At 33.3% G+C, this 23,686-nt stretch overlaps 2 protein-coding genes across 2 annotated transcripts; both read right to left on the bottom strand.

The window, feature by feature from the left end:
* Positions 1-2,519: 2,519 nt before the first annotated feature.
* On the bottom strand, positions 2,520-7,552 carry LOC130674498 (uncharacterized). Its single transcript, XM_057479843.1, has 2 exons — positions 6,357-7,552; positions 2,520-4,936 (listed from the first exon to the last, which is right to left on the bottom strand). The coding sequence occupies exons 1-2, from the start codon at positions 6,535-6,537 to the stop codon at positions 3,606-3,608; spliced, it is 1,512 nt and encodes a 503-aa protein (XP_057335826.1). The 5' UTR covers positions 6,538-7,552; the 3' UTR covers positions 2,520-3,605.
* A 421-nt stretch (positions 7,553-7,973) lies between these two features.
* On the bottom strand, positions 7,974-22,639 carry LOC130674251 (uncharacterized). Its single transcript, XM_057479521.1, has 6 exons — positions 22,635-22,639; positions 22,032-22,573; positions 12,898-13,752; positions 11,998-12,056; positions 10,801-11,326; positions 7,974-9,706 (listed from the first exon to the last, which is right to left on the bottom strand). Exons 1-6 carry the CDS (start codon positions 22,637-22,639, stop codon positions 8,370-8,372), a joined length of 3,324 nt encoding a protein of 1,107 aa, XP_057335504.1. The 3' UTR covers positions 7,974-8,369.
* Positions 22,640-23,686: the final 1,047 nt, after the last annotated feature.

Consider the following 23,686-nt stretch of genomic DNA (forward strand, 5'->3'; position numbering starts at 1 on the left):
TTAGTTAATTAATAATAATAATAATAATAATAATAATGATAATAATAATAATAATTAATAAATTTGAGTGTCTGGAAAAAAAAAATTAAGATCGGCGCTGATCTGATTAGAAATAAATATAGATCTTTGTTATTTTTAGTAGATCTACAGAGATCTGAGAAGATCTTATAGTTGTCAGGATTTTTAGGGATGTATGAAATTTTTGGAAAAGTTATGGAAATTGTCAGAGATCTACGGTGACCTACAGGTTTGATAAATAAAATTAAAGATTGATAATTCGTCGATCTGAATAGATCTTTGGAAATTTAAATAGATCTTTGGCGATACTATTCGATCTGCTGATATCAGTACAGATTTTTATAGATCTAGAATCATCTTAGATTATTAAAGATCTATAAAAATTGTTGGAGATGACTGACGATCTATCGAGATCACTATAGATCTAACATCAAATTTAATCATTAAAAATCGATAGAAATCATAGATATATAGAAATCATCGGGGGTTATTGAAGATCTATTGATATCGTTATAAATCTATAATAATCTTAGATCATTCTAGATCTTGGAAAATCATTGGACATCCTTGAAGATCTAAGGTCATCATAGATGTAGAATAATCTTAGATCATTCTAGATCTAGAGAAATCATTGGACATCATTGAAGATCTATAGAGATCATAGATCTAGAATAATCTTAGATTATTCTAGATCTAGAGAAATTAGTGGACATTATTGAAGATCTATAGAGATCACCATAGATCTAGAATAATCTTAGATCATTCTAGATCTAGAGAAATCATTAGACATCATTGAAGATCTATAGAGATCATCATAGTTCAAAAATAATGTTTGATCATTCTAGATCTAGATTAATCATTGAAGAACTATAAAATTCAATAAAGATCACTGCGAATCTAAAATTATTAACGATCTATACTAAATTTCAGATCTATGTAGATCTACTTAGATCTAAATTATTTTTCCCGGGTTATCAATATAGTGATCATTTAATTATTATTAGTAATATTGATTAATTAACTAATTAATTAATATATATTTATATATTAATTTCTACGTGTAAGGGTCATTATTAATGTTATTAGTTTATTATTATTATTATTATCATTATTATTATTATTATTATTATTATTATTATTATTATTATTATTATTATTATTATTATTCTAATAATAATAATAATAATGAATTATTATTATTGTTCAAGTATAAAAGAAATTGAGGTTATGAATGAAACAATGAGGTTATTGATAATTAAAAAATCATTGATTAATTGGTGGAATTAAAAAAAAACCTTTTATTAATTTTAAATTGATTAACGAATTTTTAAGTTTTACTTTATTAATTAGGTAATTAATTGATATTTCAAAGGTTAAAAACAAACTAATATTTTAAAGACTCGCGGGAAATTTTTAAATTTGAAAAAAAAAAACCGCGAAAATCAATTTTCTTGTAAATTAAAATTTACTAAGATTTGAATCATGATTCGTAATGACAATTAATTAAAAAAATTAATTACAAAAAATAAAAAATTGAATAAAAAAAACAAAACAAAACCAAGAGTATAAAATATGATTAATTGCTGATATCTTGTAAAATAATTGATATAGGTAAAAAGTGATGAGGATCTTTTTTGTAGATCATTAAATCCTGAACAAAAAAGTGTTCATTACGTTTTTTCGTACCATTGATATTTACAAAGTTACGGTAATTTAATTACAATTAATGTTTTGAATCAATTAATTTTTTTTTTATTTGAAATACTTTTAACCCGAAAACGATACAAGTTATCGAAAAAATGAATGATAACTTTTTTGTAGAGAATTTAATTCTGTACAGAAAAGTACTGATTGTTTTTTTCCATAATTTCGATATTTTAGGAGATATTTGATGTTGAAGATAAAAAAATTAATTAAGAACGATTTCGCGGTAGAATTCAAAAAATTTGAATTTGAGTAGATCAAAAAATTAAATTCAAATTCTTTTACATGGGAATCTATCTCTCGCAAATTATCTGTAGTGCAACGAATTATTTGCGAAACAATTTACATTTTTTTTCAAAAATATAATTATACTATTTTACTTTTTATTAATGTAATTAATTGGCAGTAAGTAAATCAATTAATACACCAATAAGGATAATTGATAAGAGTGTATGTGGGTGTAAATGCATGAGTGATTTATGAAGTAAACGCAGAAAAAAAATAAAATAATTAATTAATTAATGACTTGAAAATTTTCAAATTTAAAAAAAAATATAAAATCGAATATTAATAGGAAATTTTTAATTGTTAGTAAAAAATAAAAATATTAAAAAAAAAAATAATAAATGAAAATTTTCCAAAAAAAAAAAATATTTTATTTTGAATATTTTATGCCTTTTCCTTAAAATTACCCATAGTCAGAAATTTCAATTAAGAAGAAAGAATTATTGTTTGACATTTAAATATTTATTCATTTATTTCAACAGTAATTACATAACTACAATAATTTTCATTGCTTATTTTCTAAAAAAATGGGAAATCCGAAAGTGCGCACCTCAATCGCTCATGATAAATATAAACATTTTACTTTTTATTTTCAGTTTAATTATTTTTATTTAAATTTTTTTTTAAATATTCCGCCTTTTCTTCTTAGATGTCGCTGTTTCTTTTTTAATCCCACTTCTTTCTAGTGCTGCTGTCAGTAGTTTGTGGCGGAAAAAAAAACAAAAAATTATAATAATAAAAATCAAATATGGCGGCTAAGTTTTCATGAGTTAGCGTTATAAAGTATATTATTTTTTACAATTAAACGAAAATGATTTAGATCGTGATTTTTCATTGGGTTCTTGCGACGAAAAATACAAAGCTATTAAAAAAAAAAATTAAGCCGTACATTATATTTTTCGAAAGTTATCGTACTTACGAAGATTCGTACCGGTCAATCGACGGCGCCGATTTCTGGAATTTAAATAATTTATTTTAAATCAATGGAATACTAAATCGACTTAATACCGGGTCGGAATTATTCTCCAATAAATTATCTTAGTACTAGTATAAAATTTAACCCAATTTAGTGTAATCGAAAGAGCATACACGGAAAGAAATTTTCTTTAAAAATTACCGTTAAATTCACTGTAATCGTGAGACATAATGCGGCGCTTTTATTTATTACCATTTTTGGAATAAAAATTACGAAAAATTTTATTCATTTTGTCGTAGACTTCATAAAATTTACAAAAGACTACGGTAAAATTTGTTGAAAAAAAGTTAAAAATTATCTCACTTACCGACAAATGATTAGTTCGTACCATTCGTCCCAAGATTACCGTGAATACAACGGTAATGTTTCAAGAAAATTTCTTTTCGTGTAGGTATGTTTTACCGTATGTGAATTTGTCGAATTGATAATTTCGATCGTAAAGCGAACAGCGCGTCGCCCTTAAGGTGCGAAAAACAAAATGTCAGTCACAAAATTTGCAGTTTAAATTTTACAAAATTATCAACAAGAAACAAAGTCTTCTGAAAAACCAAACAATCACTATAAAGCTAAAAAGACTTTCACAAGATTAAAATATGCAGTGAGTATATGTTTGATATATATTTTAAACTTGATTGCGGTTGTTTAGGAGAACCATCCGCCCAGGAAAGAAAACAATTCTCGGCTGCGATCTTACAGAAATTTTTTTTCTAAAATGTCTGCGCATTTTAATTTGTCTGCAAATTTTCGAATGCTTATGGAAAAGAACTTCAATTCCAAAGATAATCAAACTCCAAAGTAAAATTGCGCCAGTAAACATATAACTAAACACCAAATGATCGAAATCAACCTGGTCGTAATTTCCTCGTTGTTCGATTTTATTCAATTTTTTTATTTTCTTGGAATACTTTTCTATTACTTTGTCAGTTCTATAATGAACAAGACCCGATTCCAAAAATAACGATGCAATTTTATCGAGTTTATGTTTGACGGCCCAGTCCTTTCGTGTCCAATAAACGAAATATTTTTTAAAAGTAACTTCTTTTGAAACATACAAATGTTTTGAATTTGAAGCAGCATATAACTGTTGCACTGTGAAGAAAATGCAAGCGATTGTTGAATTTGTTTTTGCAGCTGATACACAATCCCTTTGTTGACTTTCCGTTAATCGATGTAAATATTTTTTATCCTCATCAGTGACCCACAATTTTCCATTGATAATATCATTCTCTAATAATTCGTCATAGTAAACATGAAACTTATTTTCGTACAGATCTTTTAACGACTCTATGTTACGGCGCATAGGCTTCGACAAAATGGCGGATATTTGTCCCTGAAACTCGGGCATTACAGTGAAAATAAACAAGAAGCCGCTTAAGTAAATTATTCTTATCGAGAGCCGGTCGAAAGGCGACATCACTCCCATTCCTGCTGACATTTTTATCACGTCCATAATACCCCCGCTTATATCGAATTTGTTATTAACTATCATAATCACTGCTATCAATAGCAAGACAACTATTGTCGAAATAATAAACTGCAGATTGTAAGTTATCTCGCTTATTACCGTTAAATAATTTGACTTTTTAGTTAAAATCGAATACTTTAGTTCCTGATACTGTGTCACAAAGTCTAACAACTCGTAATTAATACCTGCTAATTGCAGTACAATTGCATGAGCGTCAAACTGTTTATTAGCTAATTCCGCAATATAACCTTTTTCAATAATAGAACGTTGGAACGGTATAATGTAAATTGAATATTTCGCATTAATGTACATCGGCCATTGTGGTAAATGTGTTGATTTTTTAGCGAGAAGCCGATCCAACACGCGGTCTCGTTGATTTATTATAATGCTCAGATTCTTCGGAAAATACTTAACAAGTGCGACATTAATTTCATGACCATCCAAGTCTTGAGTCTTGTCAAAAGATACATTTCTGCATGGAGTTCGATCTGTAAATTAATAATTATAGTCAAAGTTAATAATGTATTATTATTTAACCCGTAGAGGACACATCCCGGGAAAAAATGATCAGACTTGATCAGACATGAATAGGCATGAGTCTTCAGGCCTGATCAGACATGAAAAATGACCATGCCTGACCAGGCCTGATCAGGCATGTTCTGGTCTGATCAGGTATGTTCATGTCTGTTCATGCCCATCCGGGTAAAAAAATTATATATAAAAAATGGCCCTATATAATTATATATAATTATGTATAACTATATTCAATTATACATGTATATAATTATTGCTATAAAAATAAAAAAAATAAAAAATTCGGGCGTGTGCAGGATTTGAACCGTGGACCTTGCGCTCGAAAATGTAACTCACTACCCACTGACCTAAGAGATTTAGTTGAAAAGTAGGTTTCGTATGAACTTCAAGTAATAAAAATCTTATACGTGATAGATTCTTGGTCAACAAAATTTTAGATCTATGAGCAGACATGAACAGCCATGAACTGACATGAACATATATGACCAGGCATGAACAGGCATAGACAGGTATGATCAGGTCTGAGCGTATTTAACGCTTCAGACATGAACAGGCATGAATAGACATGACCAGGCATGGACAGGTATGATCAGGCCTGATCATGTCTAATTTCAGGCCTAATCATACATGAACAGGCATGATCAGGTCTAATTTCAGGCCTGATCATACATGAACAGGCATGGTCAGGTCTGATCATTTTTTCCCGGGATGTTAAAATCGTTACGGAGCGGACACACGAGTACCAGCGGACCCCACGCAGCAAAACAAATCCCATTTGTGTTCTGTGTTTTGTATTAACTTATAATTGGCGTCAAACTTTAATATAATATTCCCTCTCAATAACCCAATAGCTATTTTCTATTTCTACACTGAAAAAAAAAACTTTTACCAAGTATTCGCGTGTTTGTATCCACCCGAGGAAATTATTTGTTTAATCTTAGTAAAAATGTACTCTAACACGGAAAGATTGGAACCTGACTGGTTACTGTTCTGCACCCGACTCAGTACGGTGCTGGAAAAATGCTCGATTGTGGTGCAGCGCCACACTGATTACTGTGCGGGACCTGACTGGGTAATATGCGCACAAGACTCAGTCAGGTTCCGCACCGAAATCAGTGTGATGCTGCACCACAATCGAGTATTTTTTTCCAGCACCGCACTGAGTCGGGTGTGGAACAGTAACCAGTCGGGTTCCAATCTTTCGATAATGCTACCGAGTAAAAATGGAATTTCAGTAATTGTGCATTTGCAGCACTTGCCTGCGGCCATTATAACGGTCTGCGCTCGATACCAAACACTAATCCGTACTTAGGCTGGTACTTAACATTTCTGTTGTATTAATTCAAATATTATAAATAAATGTAAAAAAAGTACCTTTAGTATATTGGAGATTGTAGAGTGTCCATTTCTTGCCCTTGTTGTCGTCAAACTGATCAGCTGCCTCAACTTTAACCCATGGCCGAGGAGCGTAATTCGTGAATGGGTTCAAAGTATAGACGATCGTCGAATCCTTGCCATCGTCATAACACAAGTAGTACGCAGACAATAAATCCATTGTCCACAAAAACCCAAGTACCCTTCCGGCATTCGCACACCGCGACTCTTTGTTAGTATCGATGACCAGGAGAGGCGACTTTATACTCCAGATTGCCGATGATCTAAACTCTTTAACTTGTGCCTCCAGTTTTTCAATTGAGTCAAATGACAGGACATATGTGGGGTACGTGGGATGGTATCCTTTGATCCTATCCCCCTTTAATTTTTCGTTAATTACAATCACCGGCGAATTTCTTTCTTTACTATCACCCGGATTTTGATTTTTGTAGCCATCATCGATGAAATCAGAAGTTATTATCACCGGATTCGAATTATTTATAAAACACGTTTCAACCAATTCTCTCTGTAAGTAATTAAACCTATTAATAAAAAGAATATCTAACAAATATAAGTTGTCATTAAATAAATAATATAAGTGACCGCATTGCTAATGAGCCGCTTCGTTGAACTATTAGGAGAAAAATTCAAATAATTAAAATCATTGAGTGCACTATCGGCAGCATGTATGCAATACCAGCAAAAAATGATTATTTTGATCCTCATTATTGCATATACTATCAGCTCAACTACAACTTAGTAGTCGAACTATTGCAACAATACCGTTCAATGACAACTTATTGACTGAACATAAATGTTTATCGAAAGCGTTTAGGACACTCGTGTGTTGCATATGAGGGTTTAAATTGCAGTGTAAGGATCCAGCGATAAGATCTACATAACCGATTGCTGAAGACACGCGTCAGCTAGGTCAACACAATAACTTATTTTTCAGAAATTGCAGTTATTTTTATTTCTCTGAATTTTTTATAAATCCATTTAGTTTCCACACAACAGTCACTTAAGTCATCTAGCCGACTAATCGAAATATTCGCGGAATGTTGTGCGCATTCATTTATCGCCCAGGACAATTGCAACCGGTAGCTTAAGAAAACATCGTTAACATTTGCCCCGACCCTCGTTGAAGACACACGTCAACTAGGTCACAGCTATTACTCATTTCCCAGAACTTGCGATAATTGTCTCTATGAAACAGTTCTAATTTTCCACCGGGAATAAGTTAACACTCTAGTATTTACAAGTTCACCTGGCAAACGAGTTTCCTATGTATTATCATACACTTGTCTTATTTTACATCAATGAACAAATACCGAAGTATGCATGTCAGCAATTTTTATCTTTTCCGACGGAGAAAAAAAATGTAATTCATCTAATAAAATATATTTGATTATTTATTAATTCTTAATATTCAGAGGAATCATTTTCTGTCAGAAATAAATATTTCTGGAACTTTACTGAGAAACATGAGTTTAAATTATCAAATTTATATTGTTAAGAGAAAACCTCTTTGAAATTTTATAATTTCTACATTCTCGATATTAATTTAATTATTATTTACATTTTACTATTTTACTAGCATGTGTTATTTCCGGCTTGCCGTATATTTAAAGGGGCCTCTTTGCCGCGCTTGGATTTGAACGATTTATTTTGAATCAATGGAATACTAAATCGACTTAATACCGGGTTGGAATTATTCTTTAATAAATTATCTTTGTACTAGTATACAATTTAACCCAATTTAGTGTAATCGAAAGAGCATAGGTATGTTGTACCGTGAGTGAATTTGTCGAGTTAATAATTTCGATCGTAAAGCGCACAGCGCTTCGCACTTGAGGTGCGAAATACAAAATGTCAGTCAGAAAACTTGCAGTTAAAACTTTACAAAATTATCAACAAGAAACAAAGTCTCCTGAAAAACCAGACAATTACTATAAAGCTAAGAAGACCTTCACAAAATTAAAATATGCAGTGAGTATATATTTAATATATATTTTAAACTTGATTGCGGTTGTTTAGGAGAACCATCCGCCCAGGAAAGAAAACAATTCTCGGCTGCGATCTTACAGAAACTTTCTTTCTAAAATATCTGCGCATTCTAACTTCTCTGCAAATTTTCGAATGCTTGTGGAAGAGAACTTCAATTCCAAAGATAATCAAACTCCAAAGTAAAATTGCCCCAGTGAACATATAACTAAACACCAAATGATCGAAATCAACCTGGTCGTAATTTCCTCGTTGTTCGATTTTATTCAATTTTTTTATTTTCTTGGAATAATCTTTTTTTTTTTTGCCAACCCCATAATGGATAAGACCCGATTCCGCAAATAACGATGCAATTTTATCGAGTTTATGTTTGACAGCCCAGTCCTTTCGTGTCCAATAAACGAAATATTTTTTAAAAGTAACTTCTTTCGAAACATAAAAATATTTTGATTTTGACGCAAAATGTAAGAGACGATTTGTGGAAGAAAGACAGGATATTGATGAATCTTCTTGTGCTTTCCGATGACAATTGAATGATTCGTATGGATCCAATGGATGTAAATATTTTTTGTCCTCATCAGTGACCCATAATTTTTCATTAATAATATCATTCTCTAAGAATTTGTCATAGTAAACGTGAAACTTATTTTCGTACAGATCTTTTAATGACTCTACGTTACGGCGCATAGGCTTCGATAAAATGGCAGATATTTGTCCCTGGAACTCGGGCATTACAGCGAAAATAAACAAGAAGCCGCTTAAGTAAATTATTCTTATCGAGAGCCGATCCAACGACGACATTACTCCCATTCCTGCCGACATTTTTATCACGTCCATAATACCCCCACTTATATCGAATTTGTTATTAACTATTATAATTACTGCTATCAATATCAAGACAACTATTGTCGAAATAATAAACTGCAGATTGTAAGTCATCTCGCTTATTACCGTTAAATAATTTGACTTTTTAGTTAAAATCGAATACGTTATTTCGTGATAATGCGTAATATAGTCTAAAAAGTTGTGATTAGTATCCGCTAATTGCAACTTTTCTGCATAGGCGTCGATCGTTTTATTCGCTAATTGTGCAATGTATCCTTTCTCAACAATAGTAAGTATTGTACGATGCGGTAAAAAGTAAAGTAATCTCTGGACATTCATGCATTTCGAATATTCTAATGAATGTAATGTTTCTCTAGTGTCAATACTATCGACAACGTTATATACTCTATTTATCTCAATGTTATCATCCTTCTGTGATTTCAAAACAATTGCGAATTTAATTTCATGACCATCCAGTTCTTGAGTCTTATCAAAAGATACATTTTGGCATGGAGCTTTATCTGTAATTAAATAATAATATTGAAAATTAACCATTTGGTATTTTTAACTTCTCGCTAAGAAAATCGTAAATTTTCAAAAATTTGGGAAGTGATTGTTTTTAACCCGATTTTCGAAAATCGATTTTTTATCAGATGTCGATGTTTCGAGGTCCAAGGAAGCTACTCTGACTATTTTCAGAAGGATGTCCGAGTGTGTGTATTTGTCTGTCTGTGTGTGTGTGTGTGGGTGTGTGTGAACTCTTTGTCACTTTTTAACTAATAAATCGATTTGGATGGTTAAAGCGTTAATCGAAAGAGCTTGTTGGCCATCAACTTTTCTGAAAATTTCAGATCACTCGATCATGTAAACTCGAACATATTGGCGCATTACGAGAAAAAAAATTTTTTTTTTTTTTGTTTCTTAGTGATTTCTCAGAAACGACTTGAAAGATCGACTAAAAAATTGAATCAGCTCTATAATTTGATCAAACGCGTCGATTGCCGCCTTATCTATCTCAATCGGTTAATTTGTTCGAGAGATATCGCGGGAGAAAGAAATGGTGAAAAATGGTTTTTTCCAAATGTTTTGGAAACGACTGACCCGATCGATTTTTTATCTTAATCAGTTTTAGAATTCAATAAAACGCGCCGATTGCCACCTCAAACGTCAAAATCAGTTGATCAGTTCGAAAGCTATCAGCGTTTAAAAGTCAAAAAAATAACATTTCATGTTAATCTTTCCGGATTAATAATGATATGATGTACTAAAATGTGTCTGAAATTATACAAACTTTTCCTTTTTATGTTCTCTTTTGATCATCACATACTATCATCTAACTTGTTCTTTAGTTTAAATCATATCATCAACAAAAAATTGAAAAAACACAATCTTGGGGCTGGTCCGCAAGGCCAACCGACGCCCAGATTTTATAAATTTGATTTATCAAAATACCACAACATATACGTTGTGCTACCAAATGGAAACGAGCATTGGCAGCAATCGCTGGTGGCTTCCGACACTAATGCGCGCTTGATTCCGAACCCTCATCCGTAATTATTTTTATGAAGTACAGTTCGTTTCGTATCAATTCAATTATTAGAAGTTAATTGAATACCTTTTGAATACTGAAGATTGTAGAGTGTCCATTTCTTGCCCTTGTTGTTGTCAAACTGGTCAGCTGCCTCCACTTTAACCCACGGTCGAGGAGCGTAATTCGTGAATGGGTTCAAAGTATAGACGATCGTCGAATCCTTGCCATCGTCATAACACAAGTAGTACGCAGACAATAAATCCATTGTCCACAAAAATCCAAGTACCCTTCCGGCATTCGCACACCGCGACTCTTTGTTAGTATCGATGACCAGGAAAAGCGACTTTATACTCCAGATTGTCGATGATCTAAACTCGTCAACTTGCGCCTCCAGTTTTTCAATTGAGTCAAATGACAGGACATATGTGGGGTACGTGGGATGGTATCCTTTGATCTTATCCCCCTTTAATTCATCGTTAATTACAATAATCGGAGAACTTTTTCCGTTACTATCACCTGGATTTTGAAGTTTGTAGCCATTATCGATGAAATCAGAAGTTATTATCACTGGATTCGAATTATTTATAAAACACGTTTCAACCAATTCTCTCTGTAAGTAATTAAACCTATTAATAAAAGGAATATCCAACAAAGATAAGTTGTCATTAAATAAATAATATAAATTACCGCATTGCTAATAAGCTGCTCCGTTGAACTGTTGGTTGAAAAATTCAAAATTTTAAGATCTGTGAACGCACTATCCGCGACATATGTACAATAACAGCAAAAAATAATTATTTCAAGCTTCATTATTGCATTGTTCGTAATCAACACTTTTGACCCAAAGAACGAAAAAAATCAGTAATTCTCAAATACGATGACGAATCAACTATTTTATATACAATATTCAAGGACGTCAACCAGTATACCCCAAGAGTTCTTTTCTCAAATTGAATGTCGTCTCTGTATGGCTCAAAGTCAGTATGCCGACTGATTGAAATACCCGCGAAATGGAGTGAGCATTCATTTGTTGCCCGGACAACTGCAACCGGTAGCTTAAGAAAACATCGTTAACATTTGCCCCGACCCTTGTTGAAGAAACACGTCAACTAGGTCGCAGCTATTACTCATTTCCCAGAACTTGCGATAATTGTCTCCACGAAACAGTTTTAATTTTCCACTGGGAATAAGTTAACACTCTAGTATTTACAAACTCACCTAGCAAACGAGTTTCTATATATTATCATACACTGTTCTAATCTTACATCAATGAACAAATACCACAGTATGCATGTCAGCAATTTTTATTTTTCCGGACGCGAAAATAAAACGTAATTCATCTAATAAAATATTTTTGATTATTTATCAATTCTTAATATTTAGATGAATCATTCTCTTTCAGAAATAAATATTACCGGAACTTTTTCGAGAAACATGGGTTAAATGTGAGTGTTATCAAAAGAGTGTAGGTATGTTTTACCCTGGGTGAATTTTCGAATTGATATTTTCGATCGTAAAGGGCACAGCGCGTCGCACTTCAGGTGCGGAATACAAAATGTCAGTCAGAATACTTGCAGTTTAAACTTTACAAAATTATCAACAAGAAACAAAGTCTCCTGAAAAACCAGACAATTACTATAAAGCTAAGAAGACTTGCACAAGATTAAAATATGCAGTGAGTATATATTTAATATTTGTTTTAAACTTGATTGCGGTTGTTTAGGAGAACCATCCGCCCAGGAAAGAAAACAATTCTCGGCTGCGACCTTATAGAAATTTTCTTTCTGAAATATCTGCGCATTTTAATTTGTCTGCAAATTTTCGAATGCTTATGAAAGAGAACTTCAATTCCAAAGATAATCAAACTCCAAAGTAAAATGGCGCCAGTAAACATATAACTAAACAGCAAATATTCGAAATCAACCTGGTCGTAATTTCCTCGTTGTTCGATTTTATTCAATTTTTTAATTTTCTTGGAATAATCTTTTTTTTTTTTGTCAACCCCATAACGGATAAGACCCGATTCCTCAAATAACGATGCAATTTTATCGAGCTGATGTTTGACAGCCCAGTCCTTTCTTGTCCAATAAACGAAATATTTTTTAAAAGTAACTTCTTTCGAAACATAAAAATATTTTAATTTTGAAGCAACATATAAGAGACGATGGGTGGGAGAAATACAGGATATTGATGAATCTTCTTGTGCTTTCAATTGACAACTGAGTGATTCTAATGTACCCAATGGATGTAAAAATTTTTTGTCCTCATCAGTGACCCACAATTTTTCATTAATAATATCATTTTCTAATAATTCGTCATAGTAAACATGAAACTTATTTTCGTACAGATCTTTTAACGACTCTATGTTACGGCGCATAGGCTTCGACAAAATGGCGGATATTTGTCCCTGGAACTCGGGCATTACAGTGAAAATAAACAAGAAGCCGCTTAAGTAAATTATTCTTATTGATAGCCGATCGAATGGTGACATCACTCCCATACCTGCTGACATTTTTATCACGTCCATAATACCGCCGCTTATGTCGAATTTGTTATTCATTATTATAATCAGTGCTATCAATAGCAAGACAACTATTGTCATAATGATGAACTGCAGATTGTAAGTCATCTCGCTTATTACCGTTAAATAATTTGACTTTTTAGTTAAAATCGAATACGTTACTTCGTGATAGTGCGTTATAAAGTCTGAAAAGTTGTTATTAGTATCCGCTAATTGCAATATATCTGTTTGAACGTCAAGCGTTTTATTAGCTAATTCCGCAATATATCCTTTCTCTACAATTGTACGTATCGTACTAGGCGGTAAAAAGTGAATGAATCTCTGGACATTAAGATGTTTCGACCATCTCCATAAACTGAGTGATTTTTCGGAGACAAAGCTATCGGCGAGTTTATATCCTTTATTTATCTTAATGTTTTCATTCTTTTGTGAACTCAAAACAAGTCCGAATTTGACTTCATGGCCATCCAATTCTTGAGTCTTATCAAAAGACACATTTTTGCATGGAGTTTCATCTGTAATTAAATAATAATATTACTGACATAATTTTAATGAGTTCTATCAAAATTATGTACATAATGAAAATGCGAGAATAAAAATTATGTACATAATGAAAATTCGGAATTAAATTATGTACATAATAAAAAATTTGGAATTAAAATTATCCCTCGCGGAATTGCCATAACGGTATTTCTACGGTATTTGCCTAGTATTTTTTAGGTATAAGCATTATTACGGTATACCCACGGTATAAATGTGGTATATTTGTGAAATTTTATTACCGTATTAATACCGCAAATATATTGTGTTAGAATAAGAGTTTCATAAAAACCGTTCTTAGTGAGCGTCTACGTTGAGAAAAGAATATGTATGCCAAATTTCGAGTCAACGAGACCTATAGTTTTCGAGATCTCGTGATGAGTCAGTCAGTGGTATTTCGCTTATATATATATATATATATATATATATATATATATATATATATATATATTAGACCATGTCAAAATAATTTTTTCTATTTTTTCAATTAAACGTATCTTAAAAGTTTCTTCAATATAAAAAAAAAAATTCTCCTAAAGTTTGAGCTCAATATCTCAAAAATTGAGCTGGCGCGATGGGGGCTCTCCTTTCCCATTTGAATAACTGTAAAATTTACATCCACGGAAATTTTATCCGTATTTCTAACTATTTCCGTATTGCCGCTTAGAGACACGGATTTCTTCCGTGGATGGTGCCAATAGCAGCACCGAACCCAAAAACCCATATTGAATTCGTATTCTTGGATGTTTGGGACCGTGGGACAGTCGAGACGGCCCTATACGCGTCGATAACTCTAGAGACGTTAAATCGGACCCTAAATTAAAAGATCGACCACCTTAACATCGTCACTTAACAATAGAAATTTATTTATGACTTTTAAGAACCCGAAAATCCAAGTTATTTCCGTATTTTGGGATGTTTGGGTCCGTGGGACAGCCGAGACGGGCCTATACGCGTCGATAACACTAGAGACGTTAATCCGGACCATAAATTAAAATATCGACAACCTTAACATCGTCACTTAAAAATAGTAATTTACTTATAACTTTTGTGAACCCAAAAATTCAAATTATTTCCGTATTCTTAAATGTTTGGGTCCGTGGGACAGTCAAGACGGCCCTATACGCGTCGATAACTCTAAAGACGTTAAAGCGGACACTAAATTAAAAGATCGACCACCTTAACATCGTCACTTAACAATAGGAATTAATTTATAACTTTGAAGAACCCAAAAATCCAAGTTATTTTCGGTTTCTTGAATGTTTGGGTCCGTGAAACAGTCGAGACGGCCCTATACGCGTCGATAACTCTAGAGACGTTAAATCGGAACCTAATTCAAGAGATCGACCACCTTAACATCGTCACTTAACAATAGAAATTTATTTATGACTTTTAAGAACCCGAAAATCCAAGTAATTTTCGAATTTTTGGATGTTTGGGTCAGTGGAACAGTCAAGACGGCCCTATACGCTTCGATAACTCTAGAGACGTTAAATCGGACCCTAATTCAGAAGATCGACCACCTTAACATCGTCACTTAACGATAGAAATTTATTTACGACTGTTGAGAACTCAAAAACCCATATTATTTTCGGTTTCTTGAATGTTTGGGTCCGTGGGACAGTCGAGACGGCCCTATACGCGTCGATAACTCTACAGACGTTGAATCGGACCCTAAATTAAAAGATCGACCACCTTAACATCGTTACTTATCAATAGAAATTAATTTATAACATTGGAGAACCCAAAAATCCAAGTTATGTTCGTATTTTTGAATGTTTGGGTCCGTAGGACAGTCGAGACGGCCCTATACACGTCGATACCTCTAGAGACGTTAAATCTGACCCTAAATTAAACGATCGACCACCTTAACATCGTCACTTAACAATAGAAATTTATTTATGACTTTTAAGAACCCGAAAATCCAAGTAATTTTCGAATTTTTGGATGTTTGGGTCAGTGGAACAGTCAAGACGGCCCTATACGCTTCGATAACTCTAGAGACGTTAAATCGGACCCTAATTCAAAAGATCGACCACCTTAACATCGTCACTTAACGATAGGAATTAATTTATGACTGTTGAGAACTCAAAAATCCATATTATTTCAGTATTCTTAGATGTTTTGGTCCGTGGGACAGTCGAGATGGCCCTATACGCGTCGATAACTCTAGAGACGTTAAATCGGACCTTAATTCAAAAGATCGACCACCCTAACATCGTCACTTACCGATAGAAATTTATTTATGACTTTTAAGAACCCGAAAATCCAAGTTATTTTCGTTTTTTTGGATGTTTGGGTCCGTGAGACAGTCGAGAAAACCCTATATGCGTCGATAACTCTAGAGACGTTAAGTCTGACGCTGAATTAAAAGATCGACCACCTTAACATCGTCACTTAACAATAGAAATTTATTTATGACTTTGGAGAACCCAAAAATCCAAGTTATTTTAGTATTTTTGGATGTTTGGGTCCGTGGAACAGTCGAGACGGCCCTATACGCGTCGATAACTCTAGAGACGTTAAATCTGACGCTGAATTAAAAGATCGACCACCTTAACATCGTCGCCTAACAATAGAAATTAATTTATAACTTTGGAGAACCCAAAAATCCAAGTTATTTTAGTATTTTTGGATGTTTGGGTCCGTGGAACAGTCGAGACGGCCCTATACGCGTCGATAACTCTAGAAACGTTAAATAGGACCCTAAATTAAAATATCGACCACCTTAACATCGTTACTTAACAATAGAAATTAATTTATAACTTTGGAGAACCCAAAAATCCAAGTTATTTTAGTATTTTTGGATGTTTGGGTCCGTGGAACAGTCGAGACGGCCCTATACGCGTCGATAACTCTAGAGACGTTAAATCTGACGCTGAATTAAAAGATCGACCACCTTCACATCGTCGCCTAACAATAGAAATTAATTTATAACTTTGGAGAACCCAAAAATCCAAGTTATTTTAGTATTTTTGGATGTTTGGGTCCGTGGAACAGTCGAGACGGCCCTATACGCGTCGATAACTCTAGAAACGTTAAATAGGACCCTAAATTAAAATATCGACCACCTTAACATCGTTACTTAACAATAGAAATTAATTTATAACTTTGGAGAACCCAAAAATCCAAGTTATTTTAGTATTTTTGGATGTTTGGGTCCGTGGAACAGTCGAGACGGCCCTATACGCGTCGATAACTCTAGAAACGTTAAATAGGACCCTAAATTAAAATATCGACCACCTTAACATCGTTACTTAACAATAGAAATATATTTATGACTTTTAAGAACCCGAAAATCCAAGTTATTTCCGTATTTTGGGATGTTTGGGTCCGTGGAACAGTCGAGACGGGCCTATACGCGTCGATAACACTAGAGACGTTAAATCGGACCCTAATTCAAAAGATCGATCACCTTAACATCGTCACTTAACGATAGGAATTTATTTATGACTGTTGAGAACTCAACAATCCAAGTGATTTTCGTTTTTTTGAATGGTTGGGTCTGTGGGACTTTCGAGAGGGCCCTATACGCGTCGATAACTCTAGAGACGTTAAATCCAACCGTAAATTAAGAGATCGACAACCTTAACATCGTCACTTAAAAGTAGTAATTTACTTATAACTTTTGAGAACCCAAAAATTCAAATTATTTCCGTATTTTTGGATGTTTGGGTCCGTGGAACAGTCGAGACGGGCCTATACGCGTCGATAACTCTAAAGACGTTATATTGGACCCTAATTCAAAAGATCGACCACCCTAACATCGTCACTTAACGATAGAAATATATTTATGACTTTTAAGAACCCGAAAATCCAAGTTATTTCCGTATTTTGGGATGTTTGGGTCCGTGGAACAGTCGAGACGGGCCTATACGCGTCGATAACACTAGAGACGTTAAATCGGACCCTAATTCAAAAGATCGACCACCCTAACATCGTCACTTAACGATAGAAATTTATATATGACTTTTAGAACCCGAAAATCCAAGTAATTTTCGAATTCTTGAATGTTTGGGTCCGTGGAACAGTCGAGACGGCCCTATACGCGTCGATAACTCTAGAGACGTTAAATCCGACCCTAAATTAAAAGATCGACCACCTTAACATCGTCGCCTAACAATAGAAATTAATTTATAACTTTGGAGAACCCAAAAATCCAAGTTATTTTAGTATTTTTGGATGTTTGGGTCCGTGGAACAGTCGAGACGGCCCTATACGCGTCGATAACTCTAGAGACGTTAAATCCGACCCTAAATTAAAAGATCGACCACCTTAACATCGTCGCCTAACAATAGAAATTAATTTATAACTTTGGAGAACCCAAAAATCCAAGTTATTTTAGTATTTTTGGATGTTTGGGTCCGTGGAACAGTCGAGACGGCCCTATACGCGTCGATAACTCTAGAGACGTTAAATCTAACGCTGAATTAAAAGATCGACCACCTTAACATCGTCACTTAACAATAGAAATTTATTTATGACTTTTAAGAACCCGAAAATCCAAGTTATTTCCGTATTTTGGGATGTTTGGGTCCGTGGAACAGTCGAGACGGGCCTATACGCGTCGATAACCCTAGAGACGTTAAATCGGACCCTAATTCAAAAGATCGACCACCTTAACATCGTCACTTAACGATAGGAATTTATTTATGACTGTTGAGAACTCAAAAATCCATATTATTTCAGTATTCTTAGATGTTTTGGTCCGTGGAACAGTCGAGACGGGCCTATACGCGTCGATAACTTTAAAGACGTTATATTGGACCTTAATTCAAAAGATCGACCACCCTAACATCGTCATTTAACAATAGAAATATATTTATGACTTTTAAGAACCCGAAAATCCAAGTTATTTCCGTATTTTTGGATGTTTGGGTCTGTGGGACTTTCGAGAGGGCCCTATATGCGTCAATAACTCTAGAGACATTGAATTGGACCCTTATTCAAAAGATCGACCACCTTAACATCGTCATTTAACAATAGAAATTTATTTATGACTTTTAAGAACCCGAAAATCCAAGTTATTTTCGTATTTTTGGATGTTTGGGTCCGTGGAACAGTCGAGACGGGCCTATACGCGTCGATAACACTAGAGACGTTAAATCGGACCCTAATTCAAAAGATCGACCACCTTAACATCGTCACTTAACGATAGGAATTAATTTATGACTGTTGAGAACTCAAAAATCCATATTATTTCAGTATTCTTAGATGTTTTGGTCCGTGGGACAGTCGAGATGGCCCTATACGCGTCGATAACTCTAGAGACGTTAAATCTGACCCTAATTCAAAAGATCGACCACCTTAACATCGTCATTTAACAATAGAAATTTATTTATGACTTTTAAGAACCCGAAAATCCAAGTTATTTCCGTATTTTTGGATGTTTGGGTCTGTGGGACTTTCGAGACGGCCCTATATGCGTCAATAACTCTAGAGACATTGAATTGGACCCTTATTCAAAAGATCGACCACCTTAACATCGTCATTTAACAATAGAAATTTATTTATGACTTTTAAGAACCCGAAAATCCAAGTTATTTTCGTATTTTTGGATGTTTGGGTCCGTGGAACAGTCGAAACGGCCCTATACGCGTCGATAACTCTAGAGACGTGAAATCTGACCCTTATTCAAAAGATCAACCACCTTAACATCGTCACTTAAAAACAGAAATTAATTTATAACTTTTGAGAACCCAAAAATCCAAGTCATTTCCGTAATTTTGGATGTTTGGGTCCATGGAACAGTCGAAACGGCCCTATACGCGTCAATAACTCTAGAGACATTGTATCGGACCCTAATCCACAAGATCGACCACCTTAACATCGTCACTTAACAATAGAAATTAATTTATAACTTTTGAGAACCCAAAAATCCAAGTTATTTTCGTATTTTTGGATGTTTTGGTTCGTGGGTATATATTTTGACTAAAACAAAATTTTAATATTTCCGGTAGTTACAAAAATCCAAAATAGAAATAAAGAATTTAAAAAACAAATCAAAGTTTAAGGCAAGGTTACAAGGAAACGCCTCGTTGTACGTCAATTTACTAAGAGAGATTTTTTGTAGGTAATTCAATTTCCTTTAAAAACATGCATTGCTCAAATTTTTCAGATTGATGATTTACGAAATTTGGGTAAAAAATGAAATTTCTGTCAAAAAACTAATAGTCGTAACGATACACCTCTTAATATCAATATTAAGGGCTCAAACTTGCACAATAATTTTTTTTGATCATCAGAAATAATATTTTCACAGTATCGAAAAAAGAAAAAAATAGTCGATTTTTTTTGCCCTGTCTAATATATATATATATATATTAGGGTGCTTCGTTTGAGATGACTATTTTTTTTTTCCAAGTCCCATGTCAAAATATCATTGTACACATTGAAAAAAAAATTCTCACCAAAGATGAGCTCTTAATTTTAATTTTAAGTACTCGCTAAATGAATTTGGAATTTTCCCATTTGATTAACACGTAAATTTTAATTTTATTTATTCAATTATATATAGCTTTACGGCATTTCAAGATATTTGATTGACCATAGGTGGAAATCACAGAGGAATCGTTCCTCTTTGAAAGTGCTTGTAGCTAATTTATGTTTTGTAACCGAACTCGCCGGTAAAAAATCTTAAAGCTAATTTTTTCTCAAATTTCATGGTTTCTTTTATTTTACTCACAAACCATAAGCTTCACAACAAAATTGTCCATGACTTCTTTTGTAGGGAATTAGATTTTCTACAAAAGAAGTTATGTAAGCCATTACCGTAGAGCTAGTAGTTTTCGAGATAAATCCAATTAAACATCTTAAAATTTGAAAAATCGCTGTTTTATCCAAGATTTTAGTACTGTTTGATAAAATTGTGGCCGAAGAAATATATGACATATCATGGTTAATATATCATCAAAAATATGTCATGTAAAACAAAACTGTCTCCTACTACATTTCCTCCGTCTTTTCTTCATTTAATCCAATCACCTCTGTTTGACCATCGGAAACTTTTTTAATTACTTTCTCTCTCAGTACAAAGATAATTGTTTCATACTCGTTATATTTACATATGAATGTGTAATATGTATTATTATATTTTGTTTTCATACATTATTTGTGTTTTCAGCAATGATTTTACCAAAAAGTACTAAAATCTTGGATAAAACAGCGATTTTTCAAATTTTGAGATGTTTAATTGGATTTATCTCGAAAACTACTAGCTCTACGGTAATGGCTTACATAACTTTTTTTAAAGGAAATTAAATTCCCTACAAGAAAGTCGTGTACAATTTTGTCGTAAAGTTGATGGTTTGTGAGTAAAATAAAAGAAACCATGAAATTTGAGAAAAAATTGACTTTAAGATTTTTTACCGGTGAGTTCGGTTACAAAACATAAATTAGCTACAAGCACTTTCAAAGAGGAACGATTCCTCTGTGATTTTCACCTATGGTTTATCAAATATCTTGAAATGCCGCAAAGCTATATATAATTGAATAAATAAAATTAAAATTTACGTGTTAATCAAATGGGAAAATTCCAAATTCATTTAGCGAGTATTTAAAATTAAAATTAAGAGCTCATCTTTGGTGAGAATTTTTTTTTTCAATGTGTACAGTGATATTTTGACATGGGACTTGGAAAAAAAAAAAATAGTCATCTCAAACGAAGCACCCTAGTATTTATACTGTGGTTATACCGTATTTACGCTCTCGCTATACTATATTTATACGATGATTATGCTCCTATTATATGGTTTTTATGCTGTACCTAAACGTCGGTTGTACCGTATTTATACGGTTGCTATACCTCATTTTAACAGTGGATACACGGTATTCATACAATGTTCGCACCGTATTTATACGATGTTTATGTCGCATAAATATGGTGGTTATGCCACTTTTATACGGTGATTATGCCGTCTTACTCTTAGAAGCTGAAAAATACTTTTCATATTTTTCAGTTTCATTAACATGCAATCTTCAGATTCTATAACAGATACAATATGTTTTACTACCACTTGCAAAGTTGGATAAGCGATCGAGGTGTGCACTTTTGGATTTTCCAAATACTTTTTATCATTATTCTTATTTCACATGCAACCGAGTAAAGACAGGATTTCAGTGATTGTGCATTAGCAGCACTTGCTCACGACTCATGAAACCGGTCTGCGCTCGATACCAGACACTCATCCGTACTTAGGCGCGTTCTTTACAGTTTCTTTCGTATCAATTCAATTATTAGAAGTTAATTCAGTACCTTTTGAATATTGAAGATTGTAAAGTGTCCATTTCTTGCTCTTGTTGTCATCAAATTGATCAGATGCATCAACTTTAACCCATGGTAGTGGAGCGTAATTCGTGAATGGGTTCAAAGTATAGACGATCGTCGAATCCTTGACATCGTCATAACACAAGTAGTACGCAGACAATAAATCCATTGTCCACAAAAACCCAAGTACTTTTCCGGCATTCGCACACCGCGATTCTTTGTTAGTATCGATGACCAGGAAAGGCGACTTTATACTCCAGATTGCCGATGATCTAAACTCGTCAACTTGTGCCTCCAGTTTTCCAATTGACTTTAATGACAGGACATATGTGGGGTAAGTAGGAACGTATCCTTTGATCATTTCCCCCTTAAATTCATCGTTAATTATAATAATCGGAGAAATTCTTTCGTTACTATCACCTGGATTCTGAAGTTTGTAGCCATCATCGATTAAATCAGAAGTTATTATCACCGGATTCGAATTATTTATAAAACACGTTTCAACCAATTCTCTCTGTAAGTAATTAAACCTATTAATAAAAAGAATATTTAACAAATATAAGTTGTCATTTAATAAATAATTCAAATTACCGCATGGCTAATGAGCCGCTTCGTTGAACTATTAGGAGAAAATTTAAAATAATTAAAATCATTGAGTGCACTATCGGCAGCATGTATGCAATACCAGCAAAAAATGATTATTTTGATCCTCATTATTGCATATACTGTCAGCTCAACTACAACTTAGTAGTCAAACTATTGCAACAATACCGTTCAAAGACAACTTTGCGACTGAACACAAATATTCATCAAATGCGTTTCGACACTCATACGTTGCATATGGAGACTGACATTGCAGTGTAAAAATTCAGTGATAAAATATATATCAACGATTGCTGAAGAACACGTCAACTAGGTCACCACAATAACTTGTTTTCTAGAAATTGCAGTAATTTTTGTTTCCATGAATCTCTTATATTATCCATTAAGTTCTCAAACAACAGCCACTTGAGTCATCCTAAATAGCGCCCATATACCAACACAATTACTTTTATTCTACTGATCTTCCATCAGCTAACAAACAATAACATGCAAGTATAGTCGTCAATTTGTTGATAGTTTTGTAATTTGAAGATCGATGAAGTGTCTCTTGTTCATTTAAATATTTCATTGGCTAGGGAAAATAAACTCGTTGAATTTTTTTAGATCTCAATTCGCTTTCGTAAATTTTTAAAACCTTTTCGGATTGTAATGTTAATGTGTCATTAGAGCGAGAGATAAAGATATTCATTTTCAAACACTAGAGGAAAAATTGACGATGGCTGACTCTCTGGAAGGGCTTTATAAAAGTACCAATATTTTCACGGCCTTGACCAATACGTACATGAAAAAAAAATTCCAGTTGGATTTATGATGCTCACATCGTAATTTTCTCTATTGATTACTGTGGTGGTGGACTATACCTTTAAAATTCTATTTTTCTCGATGTAGCATTGTAACTTTGATTTGAAGTATAACTACCTACCAGTCACACAGAGCTCTTTCGTATAAATTACGATGTGATCATCGTCAAATTCGGAAATTTGGTGTAATAGAAATTTCAAATAAAAGTAGAAAATAACAATCACTCGGACGGGTGATGG

Source organism: Microplitis mediator, chromosome 9 (assembly GCF_029852145.1).
Source record: "Microplitis mediator isolate UGA2020A chromosome 9, iyMicMedi2.1, whole genome shotgun sequence".
Classification (NCBI taxonomy): Eukaryota; Metazoa; Arthropoda; class Insecta; order Hymenoptera; family Braconidae; genus Microplitis; species Microplitis mediator.